Source organism: Polypterus senegalus, chromosome 8 (assembly GCF_016835505.1).
Source record: "Polypterus senegalus isolate Bchr_013 chromosome 8, ASM1683550v1, whole genome shotgun sequence".
In the NCBI taxonomy this organism is placed as follows: Eukaryota; Metazoa; Chordata; class Cladistia; order Polypteriformes; family Polypteridae; genus Polypterus; species Polypterus senegalus.
In genome coordinates this window covers 59,276,045-59,289,613 of record NC_053161.1, presented here as the reverse complement: position 1 = coordinate 59,289,613, position 13,569 = coordinate 59,276,045, and the positions used below count along the sequence as shown (strand labels likewise).

General features: G+C 36.2%; 1 protein-coding gene across 2 annotated transcripts in view; it reads left to right on the top strand.

The window, feature by feature from the left end:
• Positions 1 to 13,569, top strand: part of aass (aminoadipate-semialdehyde synthase) — a 109,814-nt gene that overhangs the window by 17,945 nt on the left and 78,300 nt on the right. For both annotated transcript variants that reach the window (XM_039761125.1, XM_039761126.1), the window contains 4 exons: positions 8,654 to 8,830; positions 9,869 to 9,953; positions 10,051 to 10,118; positions 10,201 to 10,347. In XM_039761125.1, the coding sequence (XP_039617059.1) occupies positions 8,654 to 8,830; positions 9,869 to 9,953; positions 10,051 to 10,118; positions 10,201 to 10,347 (477 nt within the window). The remainder of the gene's footprint in view (positions 1 to 8,653; positions 8,831 to 9,868; positions 9,954 to 10,050; positions 10,119 to 10,200; positions 10,348 to 13,569) is intronic.

Below are 13,569 nucleotides of genomic sequence, written 5' to 3'. Positions count from 1 at the left end.
AAGGAGCAGATTGTTTTATCATGGAATTGCACCATTTCCAATTCCAAGTCACACCTTTTGTATTGTGGTAACCGCTGAAGGTCAGGTGTGAACCTGTGAAGTCTGGATTACAAAAGCTTTCAGAAGCAACTCTCTTGAGCTAAAGGGAAAACTCCCATCTCTCTTCTTGCAGGACTGACTGTAAACGATCTCTCTTTCAGCCCCCACCTCACTGCACAGCACCATCTCCTTCACATGTTTTATGAAGTTTTTACCTATTTCTGCCAGTTTTTAATCTATTTAAGGAGAAGGGTTCTGTTTTAGATTCTTCTTTGTCAACATTAAAACATTAAAAAGAATTTAATAAGACACTCCATGAGAAAAGGAAAGTTGTCAGACCCTGAGGGAATTTCTTTTGTGGTCCTATACACCTTTTCAGAGATGCTAATATGTTAAGGAATGCAAAACTTGCCATCTCTAAATGTAATGAACAAAATGAGCAATCAGTTATATAAACACACACAGTTTGATATATAAAATAATACTTGATTGCTGTGCTTCTTTGTATATTTGTGCCTATTGTTAACATCACCTATTACGATATGTTAAACTATTGCTGTAACACTCAAAAGTTTCAAATGATTAAATGAGAAAACCTGTACAGGAAAGAATATAATGCAAACACCTTAGTATAAATCAAGTTTCAAATTTCTCAAATTACTTAAAAAAAGAAAGAACTTGAGAAGTTAACATTTTTTTTACACTGTCAGAGTGTAGTCACAGAACTTGTAAGGGTTTTTCTTTAAAAGTAGGTTATGGTATAGGCCTTTCAGTTAGTGGAAGAAACTTTTTTAAGCAAAATGTATTTTTATCATCTGTCTAAAACCAAAGGTTTATTTATATTAACTATTTTAAGCATGCTAATGTATTTTTTAGATATTTTATTTTATTAAAGTTAAAAGACATTCTATCCATTCAAGTCAAGTTTAAGAAGACTGGTTTGAAACAAATCGACTGCCACCCATGAGAGAGAGAGAGAGAGAGAGAGCTAGGTCAATAGAGTAGCACTTTAATAATAGTAAAAATATGTAAATAAATAATTAAATTAAAATAGAATAGAAAAAGAGGAGAGAGAATCAATTTCCTCAATTTAAATGCTTATTCTAAAATGTTTTTTATCAGATCCTGCCAGGTTTTGAAAAAGTTTTTTGCAGATCCTCTAAGTGAGAATTTTTTTTCCAATTTTAGATAATATATAACATCAGTTATGCACTGACTTAAAAGAGGTGAGTTAGGATTCTTCCAGTTGAGCAAGATAAGTCTACGTGCCAATAGTGAAGTAAAGGCAATTACAATTTGTTTGTTCTTCTCTACTTTAAGCCCATCTGGAAGTACACCAAACACAGCTGTTAATGGGTTAGTAGAGATTGTGACACCAAGGCTCTCTGAGAGGCATTTAAAAAAAAATTTGTCCAAATGATGTTAATTTGCTGCACACCCAAAACATGTAGCCCAGTAAGGCTGGAACTTGATTGTAACATTCGCAGGTTGGATCTTGCCTAGGAAAAATTTTGGACAATTTTAAATGAGAGAGATGTGCTTGATAAATAATTTTAAGTTGAATAATTGTATGCTTTGCGCATATGGAGCTCGAGTGAATTCTGTGCATTGCTATCTTCCATTCCTTTTCTGAGTTGTTGAGTGAGAGATCTTTTTGCCACTGTACTCTGGGATCTTTGAAAGGGAGGGACTTTAAAATGTTTTTATATTTACAGAAATGCTGTTTGAGTCCTCAAGACTGATCAAAATTTCTTCTGGTATAGATGTGGGAGGTGAGGGAAATTGGGTAGGTTTTGTTTAACAAAGGTTCAAATTTGAAGGTAGTAAAAGAAATGTGTTGCTGGAAAGTTAAATTTGGAGTGTAACTGTTCGTAGGATGCAAAGACATTGTCTATGTACAGATCTCTAAGTGATTTAATCCCGGATGTTTTCCAGACATTAAAAACTGTGTACGTTTGAGAGGGTGGAAAAAGGTGGTTATCGTGCAGAGGTGTCACAAATAAAAGCTTCTCAATCTTAAAATACTTCTTAGATTGGTTTCATATTCTGATTGAGTGAAGCACTATTGGGTTGTTAGTATATTGGCGATGACTTGTGCTTATTGGGGGTACAAACCAAGGAATATAAAGAAGTACTGCAGGAATTTATTTCTTTTGCGGACCAAGCCTGTGCCTGCTCACCTATTTGTGTCAATGTTCATGTTTTTATAGGTTGTATATTCACTTCCCAATAATAAAATTGAAAGTTAGGTAAAGCCATGCCACCTTCTTACTTATGTCTTTGTAGGATTACCTTCTGGATTATGTAGATGTTTTGAATTCCAAATAAACTAGGTTATGGTTGAATCTATTTTTTAAAAAAATGATCTATTGATGTATATTGGAATGTTGTGAAATAGAAAAAGAAGCTTAGAAAGGATGTTCATCTTGACAATCTTCCAATTTTTTCCATGCAGACAGTAAAATTTTGTTGATAAAGAGCTTTATGTTTACTTGTGAAGTTTACCCCTAGGTATTTAAACCGATCTGCAATGATAAAAGGGAAGGTGTCCAATCTAATTTTGTGAGGTTGAAAATTTACTGGAAAGAGCACACTTTTAAATTAATTCTGAGACCAGAAATCTTTTGAAATTCTATAAGTGCTGTTAGGACTGCAGGCACAGTATTTTGTGGATCTGATATACAGTATATAGTACCATATTATCTGCATATAAATTTTTGTTCAAGTCCTTCTCTGGTAATTCCCTTTGTCTCATATGCATTTTGACAGTGAGCAGCCAGTGGCTCAATGGCGATTGCAAGCAGCAGTGGTGACAAGGGACATCCTTGTCTACTACCCCTTTCCATTTTGAAGTAGTCTGAATTAATGTTGTTAATACAAACTGAAGCTTCTGGACAGGTATACAGTAGTTCAATCCATGCACAGATGCTCAGGCCAAACCCAAATTTCTCCAGTATGGTAAAAAGGTAATACCATTCAACCATATCAGATGCTTTTTTCTGCATCCAATGATAATAATATCTATGGGGTGTTTGACTTTGTGGGTGAATATATCACACTAGCAAAATACCCGCGCTTCGCAGCGGAGAAGTAGTGTGTTAAAGAAGCAATGAAAAAGAAAAGGAAACATTTTGAAAATAACGTAACATGATTGTCAATGTAATTGTTTTGTCACTGTTGTGAGTGATGAGTGTTGTTGTCATATATATATATATTTACACACACACACATAAACATATATATATATACATATCTATACATATACACATATGTACATACATATATATCTACATATATACACATACATATACACACACACATAAATCCATACACACATACACACAAATACATATATATATATACATACATACACACACACATATATAAACATATATATACATATACATACATATCTACATATATACACACACAGCTATTTCGTATCAGTGCAATACGCTGCATTTGTTAAAACAGATGACTCCCGCTCTTACGTGCAAGTCTGCGTGGATATTATGAACTATCGTATTTGTTCAAGTTCTATTTAAATTTTAAATAGAAGGAATTTTTATTTAGTCGACAGAAATATCTTTGGTAGGAATGGTAAAAACAGACAGGAATATTATTCGTGAATAAATCAACTCAAACCTTAAACAACTTATAATATTTTGCTCTCCATAAAAATATATCCTGTCTAAATTATACAAGTTAGAAATAAAGTAAAGTTAAAAGAACAAACATTCAAATTTCTTTACTCTTATGTAATTTTATATAAAAAATAAACTTAGATTTTAAATATCCCAAAAGATTTTGCTCTCCATAAAAATATATCCTGTCAAAATTATACAAATTCAAATATGAACATGCTGCATAACAAAACCTGGAAATATAAATAAAATGTGTTCCTTTCAGCAATAACAAATCAAATCATTCAGTTGTCTTTGCTCATATGTCATTTTAGAGCTGGACGCCTGGCATCTTTTTTTGGCCACAAGTTCGTTTCTGTTTGGTGTGAGGTTCTGTGTTGTGGAGATTCTCAGGATGGATTGCAGGTGCTCATCAGTGAGGCGACTCCTGTGTGCTGTTTTGTTAGTCTTTATCACTGAGAAGAGCTTCTCACACAGATATGTGCTACCAAACATGCACAAGGTTCGAGCCGCATGTAGACGGACTTTTTGTTCTTCAAAGTCACCAAAGCGCCGTGCAAACTCAGTGTGCAGTGCGCTCAGTTTATCAGCAAAGTGCGTATTTGGGAACACCGTAGTGACGACTTGGTTTAACATTACTTGGCAACAGGGAAAGTGGGGCAAGGTGCACTGGTGCATTTGTGTCTCCCATAAAAGCAGCTTCACTTGAAATCACTTTGTGATTGTGCACGGGTAAAAACGTCCGCTGAAGTGTCAGATTCTTATTTAATTATGCTGCTTTCTGTATCTTCTGCATTGCATTCAGGTTACCCTGATGTTTTATCTCATAGTGCCGTCTTAGATTAAATTCTGTAATTACAGCCACATTAGCTCCACAAATGAGACACGGGTTCAGTAAACATATACTCAGCCTCCCATCGGTTTTAAAGGCTCTATTTTCAGAATCAACTTTTCTCTTCAGCATCTGTGAGCTAGCTTCGCAATAACTTGTTCGGCAAGGGCTGAAGCGCTGCATTATGGGATCTGTAGTTTATTGTGTTACCAGCGCTTCATATACCCGGGCTTTAATAACAATAATACAGTATATAAAATGATCTCGCGGGCGGATATAATTACGCCGGGCGGATGTGGCCCGAGGCCCTTGAGTTTGACACATATGGACTAAATAGAACTTGAAAAGATATATTTTTCAAATGTGATCGCGCAATTCAAATAGAGTTGACGCGCACTACAGCCTGCATCCTCCTCTCGCTGTTACTTTTTTACCGTTCATCTAATGAATACACTGAGTATGGCTTTACCAAAACAATCATTGATGGTGAATAAAGTATCCATTATTCGAGTATGTAGATCGGGATATATATATATATATATATATATATATATATATATACCAGCGATATCAGCGAGAAGTAGTGTGTTAAAAAGCTAGAAAAGAAAAGGGAACATTTTAAAAATAACGTAACATGACTGTCAATATACAGTATTTGTTTTGTGAGTGTTACTGAGTGTTGCTGTCATCAAGGATTTGATTATCATTATTTCTTTCAATCAGGTTCGTATTTGTAGGATGTGTTGTGTTCAAGTTACATTCCGTGTTTGTCAATCGTTGTAAAGATGACAGGTTTCATTCATCGATTCGTTTCTTACTGCATCAATAAACAGCTCGTCTTCTTCTTTATCTGAGACCTGACACACTGCATGCACGGGTTTTTTACACTGTCTTCCTTTAGCGGGACATTGACTTTTTCCACCGTGTGCTTTGTTTCCGCAGTAGCTGGATTTATGAATATGCTTATCAGGCGCTTCATATTTTTGCTGCCTTTTCAATTGTGTAATTCGGTTTTGTTCAGCTCTTTGGAACTGTTGCCTTTTATCTGTGCACTGCGTCAGTTCACGTGAGCCGCTCGGTGTACATGCATCGAAGGTTCCCAGCTGTGCTGGTGCCATCTCGTGCTATGTCCATGGCTGTATTTAATGTTACCTTAGTCCTGGCACTTAAAACTTTCTCTCGCAGTTTCGCTGAGTTTGTGTCAAACACCACCCTGACCATCTCATCTTCCTCTCCATAAACACAGTCCTTCACCCGTGAATATTTAGTGGAGTTTGCTATTGGATTGCCGCTGACGGACGGCCTTATATGGGCAGGCATTAAATTACAAACGCCAGCAGCAGCCTGTCTATGAACTTAATTTAAAGTGTAGGTTTACATCGTGCTTTGTTTCAGTAGCAGAACTCATGAATATGGTAGTATATGTCACTCGCTCGCTTCTTATTGTTTCGCTGCCTTCTCAATTATATAATGCATGTTTTCTTCAGCGCTTTTTCGAGGTCTTCCTGGTTTTCTATGTACTGCGTGATTATGTGGGAGGCGTGATGATGTCACACGAAACTCCGCCCCCACGGCGTTCAAGCTCATCTCCATTACAGTAAATGGAGAAAAACAGCTTCCAGTTATGACCATTACGCGTAGAATTTCGATATAAAACCTGCCCAACTTTTGTAAGGAAGCGGTAAGGAATGAACCTGCCAAATTTCAGCCTTCCACCCACACGGGAAGTTGGAGAATTAGTGATGAGTGAGTGAGTGAGTGAGTGAGTGAGTGAGTGAGGGCTTTGCCTTTTATTAGTATAGATTAAAGATTCGTCGAAGATTGGAAGCTAAATGTCTGCCATTAATAAATCCAGTTTGGTTATGTGATATTACCGAAGGAAGCACTTTCTCAGTCCTTCTAGCTATGAGTATCTTTACATCGTTATTCAAAAGTGAGATTGGTCTGTATGATGCACATTGTAATAAGTCCTTATTTTGCTTAGGAAAGACAATAACTAGAGCTTCACGAAAAGTTTGAGGTAGAATTTTATTGTGTCTAGCTTCTGTAAATGTTGCTAATAAAAGGCTTAATTGAGAAATTTTTATACAATTCAGCAGGGTATCCATCGGGGCCTGCTGCTTTCCCACTCTGAAGTGAGTTTTTAGCATCTAGTAGTTCTGATAGTGCCAGAGGTTTATCCATTTCCTCTGCACTGAGAGTATCTAGTTGTGGTATCTGTAATGCATCCAGAAATGCATTAGGTTGTGTCTTGTCTTCTTTAAGCTCAGTAGAATATGAGGACTTATAGTAGTCTCTAAATGTGTACATTATTTTTTTATGATCAATGATTTTGTCTCCATTTGTGTTGGTAATTGCTGAGATTGTATTGCAGGCTTCCTGCTTGTGGATTTATTAAGCTAAAATCTTAATGGCTTTCTCTCCATGTTCATAGTAATGATGTCTTAAATTAAAAATTAGTTGTCAAGAGGTTGAGTTCTGAATGCAGAGCCTGTCTTTTCCTATGAAGTTATTCATTTGGACAGCTGGCATGTCCTTGATCTATTCTGGAAATTTCAATGATTAGGTCTGATACATTCTTGGTTTCCAATTTATTTTTATAGGTAAGATATGAGAATCTGCCCTGTTAAGAAAGCCTTTAGAATTTTCCAGAGTGTTCCTGCAGACACCTTAGAGGATGTATTTGTTTCTAAAAAAAATCGATTTGCTTGGATATAAATTCTGTACAGTTCTCGACTGCTAATAAAAGTGGACTAAGATGCCATCTGTGAGATAAGTATGTGGGGCGAAGTGATTTTAGCTCCACGATCAGAGGAGCGTGGTCGGAAATAATGATCGTGTTGTACTTACAAGATGTAATCGAGTGAAGTCAAGAAGGGGAGCATGCACTGGTACAGTGCATTGCCGCACCCACTACACAATGAAATAACTTAACTCAGGATCCCGGTTTGCAACCCCCCAGGCAGACGCATGGTCCAGTCCCACCCTCCAGAAATGTCCCTCTATCTGCCGCAGCCAGGTGTTATGTGGGCGACCCCTTGGCCTGGTTCAGCCACTCGGGTCCCCAACAATGAGGATCTTATGAGCCGGATCACCCTCAGGGAAACACACCACGTGGCCGTAGTGCCGTAGTCTTCGTCTCAGGTCACTGGATAAGATTTAATTATATGCAAGAAATTATTATCTATAAAAAAAATAATCAATTCTTGTGTCGCAGTGATGCACTGGTAAGTAGAGCGAATATGCTCTTGAGTTTGGGTTTTAAAAATCTCCAGGGATCTGATAAATTGTGATATGTTACGAGCTGTGTAATTGTTTTTGTGGTGTTAGACATCATCGTCCCTATGGCAGGAGACCTATCTAGGTCTAGTTTTAAAACACAATTAAAGTCCCCAGCCATTATAATTTTATGTGTGTTCACATTTGGAATGGATGCAAATATGTTTTGGATGAAGTTCCGATCATCTGCATTGGGTGTGTAGATATTTAACAAAATAACTTTTACAGTTAAATAATTTACCTATTACAATCGCGTATCTCCCTTCAGGATCAGATACTACTGTACATCTGTTACTACAAATGTTATCGTTCTATGTACAAGAATTCCCACACCTTTAGTTTTCTTTGTAAAGCTGGAATGGAATATTTGGCCAGTCCAGTCTCTGTGCAGCTGAAACTGATCCTTGCTTAATAAGTGGGTCTCCTGTAAAAATACAATTTGGTATTTAGACCTGTTAGGTGAGAGAAGACTTTCTTTCTCTTTAATTCGTGATTCAACTCTTTAACATTCCAGCTCACAAAGTTAACTGTTTGGTCATGAAAGTCTTGCTTCTGAGCTTCTGCTCTCATTTTGTACTGTGCTCTAGCTTCTTGTTGGGAGGTAAAATGGGGGGCGGGGGGACTAGTAGGGGAGAGAAAAAGAGCAAGATATTTCTAATCTGTTCTTTTAATCCTTATAATTATAAGTGCCAAAGCAATATTAGTCTTCATGGCGATAGCTCCTGGGAAAACTGGAAATTGAGGTCAAAGCTATCTTATTTTAAGCTAAGACTACACAATGACAGCATACTAATATATCTTTAATGAGTAAAATCCATAATATTTTTTGGCAATAATTTTCAGCCATTTTTCCTTTCAGTATTATGCTAAGGCTGGTGCCATCATCCAGGAAGACATTTCTGAAGCTTCTTTGATCATTGGTGTTAAGAGGCCTCCTGATGAGAGGCTGATCCCTCTCAAGACTTATGCCTTTTTCTCCCATACCATAAAAGCTCAAGAGGCTAATATGGGACTACTAGATGAGATGTTAAAAAAGGTGTGTAACTACTATAGCTGATTTTTGGAATTTTTTTTTTTTTTTTTTACTATTTCCTTGTTAATAAAAATGTAATAAATTACTTTCTTTTTAATTTTTATATTTTTAACATTGAAAGAAATAACCAATTTTGTCCTCTCCAATAAATTCTTTACCTTTTTTGTTTGACAGTCTTATTATGTGATTAGTGATTCTTTGCTTACTATTTTTGTTACAATAACATATGCTATCCCTGTTCTTAGTGATACATTATAATAAGACAGACGCAGAGCACCTCTAATGTTTAGGAAGATGCTGGCAGAGAGCAATATTCCCTACCACTGTGAATGGTGTCCTGTGATTAAATCACTAAAGTTAAACAGAAATATGTCGAGAACCTGAATAACTGGCAGAAGGTTAGCATAACTCCTCAAACCGGCAGATGGCAAGTTTCTCTCCCAGGACAAACTTCTGAAAGAGTGTAATTTTAAAAAGTTGTTGAAGACTTTAAACACAACCAGAACTGCATGATGGTGCAGTTACTTGTTAGAATTTTAGTGCAGTGCATAACCACAGAAAGGTTCTTTTGTGCAAACTATAGTGAAGGAAAATAATAAAAGATTTCAAAGGCATATTTCTTTTGTGTTAAAAATAGCATGCAAAACTATATCCAGGGAATTAAAATAGAGAGGTGGCAAGTTACATGACATGTTGGGGGGGAAAAGACCAATGTGTGTTTGAAGCAGTTTTTATTTTATTATGTTAAATACAACTTTATGAATTTGGCAGCATTTAGAGTAGCAACATTTCAGTTCCTAGCATAAATGTACCAAATGTTTTGCAGTTCACTTTTTAGATAAAATTATCTTAAGCATTTTAGTGAAATTAAAAATGATTCTTATAGTCTTCATATTCTGCTGCAAAGATTTTATATGTGTGGTTAAGTTTGTACTGTTAAAATATCTGGAGAAATGTCTGAAGTATAGTATAGAGATTTTTAAACTGTTCATTGCTGCTGTAATCTGTATATTGAAAATGAAAATATTTTTTCCTAATTAGGAGGTTCGACTTATTGATTATGAGAAGATGGTGGATCACAATGGTCTCAGAATAGTGGCCTTTGGACAGTGGGCTGGTGTAGCTGGTATACTTGCCTTTTTGTGATTATCAGATGCAATGTGATATGTGGAGTTTCAGTGATAATACACCTCGCATTCTCTCCATTTTCTCCCTCACTTTAGGAATGATCAATATTTTGCATGGACTAGGTTTGCGCCTGCTTGCTTTAGGACATCAGACACCTTTTATGGTATTGAGATTTTGTTTTTTATTTTTTATGTTTTTGCTTTCATTTCTAGAATAATCCATGTAATAAACTTTTCTGTTTTCAGCATATTGGCATGGCACATAATTACCGAAACAGCAGTCAGGCTGTTCAGGCAGTAAGAGATGCTGGTTATGAAATTGCTTTAGGTTTGATGCCCAAGTCAATTGGTCCTCTTACATTTGTCTTTACTGGCACTGGAAATGTTTCAAAGGTAAGTGAACTATGAAAGTTTTTTTTTTTTTTTTCTGTTTAACCTTTAGTCTAACAGAGCAATGTTTTATAATCTGTACATTAGGTATGTTTAGGTATTTATTAATGATTTTATGCAATCATTTTATCTTGTAGGTTTTTACTGTAAACCTCCATGATTTATCAAATCATTTTTCTTGAAGGTATCTGTATGTAGTAGGGTCTTTATACCTTGATCTGTATATACTAGTGCAAAGCTCTTGGTTCAGACCAGTTTTTCTGATCAGTCTGTTTCAGTTATATTTTGTCTCAAATAGCAGTGTAATGCTGTGTTGAATATCACATTATCATACCTTTCAAACTTTAGAATATCTTAACTTCCATCTTCATAAGAAAAAATTGCGAATATAAATGGTATATCCAATAGAAAATTCTCATAACTTTCAGCACTGAGTTTGGGGGAAAAATGCATTAATTAAATTTAATTTTATTAATTACCTCTTCATTAAATAAACAAGAAAAAGTTATTTCAGGCCTATTTAATGAAAGTTTTTTATTTGTGTTCTGGAGAGAGAACAGGTCATGGCTTCAGATACAAGACAAAAGGTGATGCATATAAAATACACCACCTACACACTAGCAGGAAGTTAGATACTATAGTGACTCTTTCTAAGATGTTGTGTGATATTATCAGGTGGTAGTTCAGAAAGTTGCCTGCTTTAAGAACTCAGTTTATCAGATTTGCTTATCAGTTAATATTTAATTGCAATATATAGCATAGAGCAGGTGTGGTGCTACACATTAGGACTGCATGGCAGTGCAATGGGGAAACAAGCTGATTGCTTGTTAATGTGCAGGCTATGGATGCCACAATACCAGCATTTTAGTATTCAATGCCAATACCAGTGAAATACCACAATACTCAGTATCTTTTGATACTACATCAAAAACAGAAGTCACATTCAACAACATTTTATTAAAAGTATCTCCATTATTAAAGTGAACAATATTGTGCCTTTTTCTGTAATAGAATATAAAATATATACATACTAAGGTAATATATTTACTTATTTGGCTGATCTCTTTTCCTTGGTGACTTATAAATATGAAATACAAATGGTTTCATTTCTTTTGTTTTTTCCATCTAGACCTCAGGCAGGTAAAGTGACCAAAGTTATCATTTGCATATACGATATTTAGAAATAAAGTGCTACTGGCACAATTGCAGTACTTTGCATTTCAAAGCATTAAATAAATTTTATTTTGGTATTAATAACTGGAGGAGCTTATTTCATTGGCAGTGTAGGCAAACCAAATAGCCACTTTGTCTGAAACTTGCCTTGAATTTTACTTGCTACAGTTGTTCTCAATGCCAGTGCGCACACTCCTATAACTATGGTGCATGCCACATTTCTGCCACAACTGCAAACTGTATGAAACCCGTAAGAAAATGGATGGCTGCTTAAACGCACATGTAATTAAAGAATGAGTGTAAAGCCTCCATCACTTTCTAGTGTTGATATAGGATACAGTTTTAAAAAGTGATTCATCACACTGTTATTTTTTCTCTCTTACAACATCATGATACTGCAAGTTGAATGAATAAAATTCTCATCTGATCAATCGTATCATTGCTCTCTCAAAGCATGTGTGAGGCTATGTATGAATTAACTCCATCTATACTAATAAAAGGCAAAGCCCTCACTGACTGACTCACTAACTCACTCATCACTAATTCTCCAACTTCCCGTGTAGGTAGAAGGCTGAAATTTGGCAGGCTCATTCCTTACAGCTTACTTACAAATGTTGGGCAGGTTTCATTTCGAAATTCTATGCATAATGGTCATAACTGGAACCTATTTTTCTCCATATACTGTAATTGACTTTAGCTCGATGGCCGTGGGAGGCGGAGTTGCGTGTCACATCATCACACCTCCCACGTAATCACGTGAACTGACTGTGAACGCAGTACGTAGAAAACAAGGAAGAGCGCTGAAGAAAAATGCATACAAGCTTATTCATAAGTGCAGCTACTGCAGAAACAAAGCACGGTGTAAATCGTAAGTTTAAATTAAGTTTATGGATACGCTCCCGCTGCCATTTGTCATGCCTTCGTCGAATACTTTATTCATGAGATACAAGTTTAATGAGAAGACACGAGGTATAAACGAGACTTTGGATCACTTTGTAACGGAGTTAAAATTGCTGTAGCGAGAAACTTTTAAGTGCCGGGTCTTAGCTAGCATTAAATAAAGCCGTGGACATCGCAACATCACACGAGAGCAGCTCACGTGAACTAACTGAACGCAGTACGAGTGATCACTTCCATGCATCAAACCTGTTCAAAAAACGCATTACACAATTGACAAGGTAGGAAATGAATATGCTCCGAGCTGAGCTCCACAGCTAACGCGGTCTTGTGGAAGCAACTTTGTCACTCTGCCACTAAATACTCACAGAAAAATCCACAAGTTAATACACACGCTATCTCTAGAGTTTCTCCACACTCTGAATGTATTCCTCACATCCCTGTTATACCCTCTGATCTCCCATTTCAATTCAAATGGCTCCAATTTCCAGTAAGGCTTTGCTTCGCGATGACAAGTAATAAGTCTCAGGGACAGACCCTACAAAACGTTGCCATTGATTTGAGGCAAGATTGCTTTTCCCCTGGACAACTATACGTTGCATTCTCAAGAGTAAGCTCAGTGCACAGCTTGGTCATATTACAACCGGAGTGCTGAACTGACAATGTGGTATACAAAGAGATCCTTACCAGATAGTTATTGGTATTTTTTCCCTCAGTTTAAAAAGGTTTTCTTTTCTTCTTAATAAAAATTTAAAAGCAGTACTTCATCGCTGCAAAGCGCGGGGATTTTGCTATATACAGTATATATATATGTAGATATATATATGTATATATATATATGTAGATATATATATGTAGATATACATATACAGTACAGGCCAAAAGTTTGGACACACCTCCTCATTCAATGTGTTTTCTTTATTTTCATGACTATTTACAGCACTCCATCACTCTCCTTCTTGGTCAAATAGCCCTTACACAGCCTGGAGGTGTGTTTGGGGTCATTGTCCTGTTGAAAAATAAATGATCGTCCAACTAACCTGACTTCTGCACAATACAACTGCTGGTCCCAACCCCATTGATAAAGCAAGAAATTCCACTAAATAACCCTGATAAGGCACACCTGTGAAGTGAAAACCATTTCAGGTGACTACC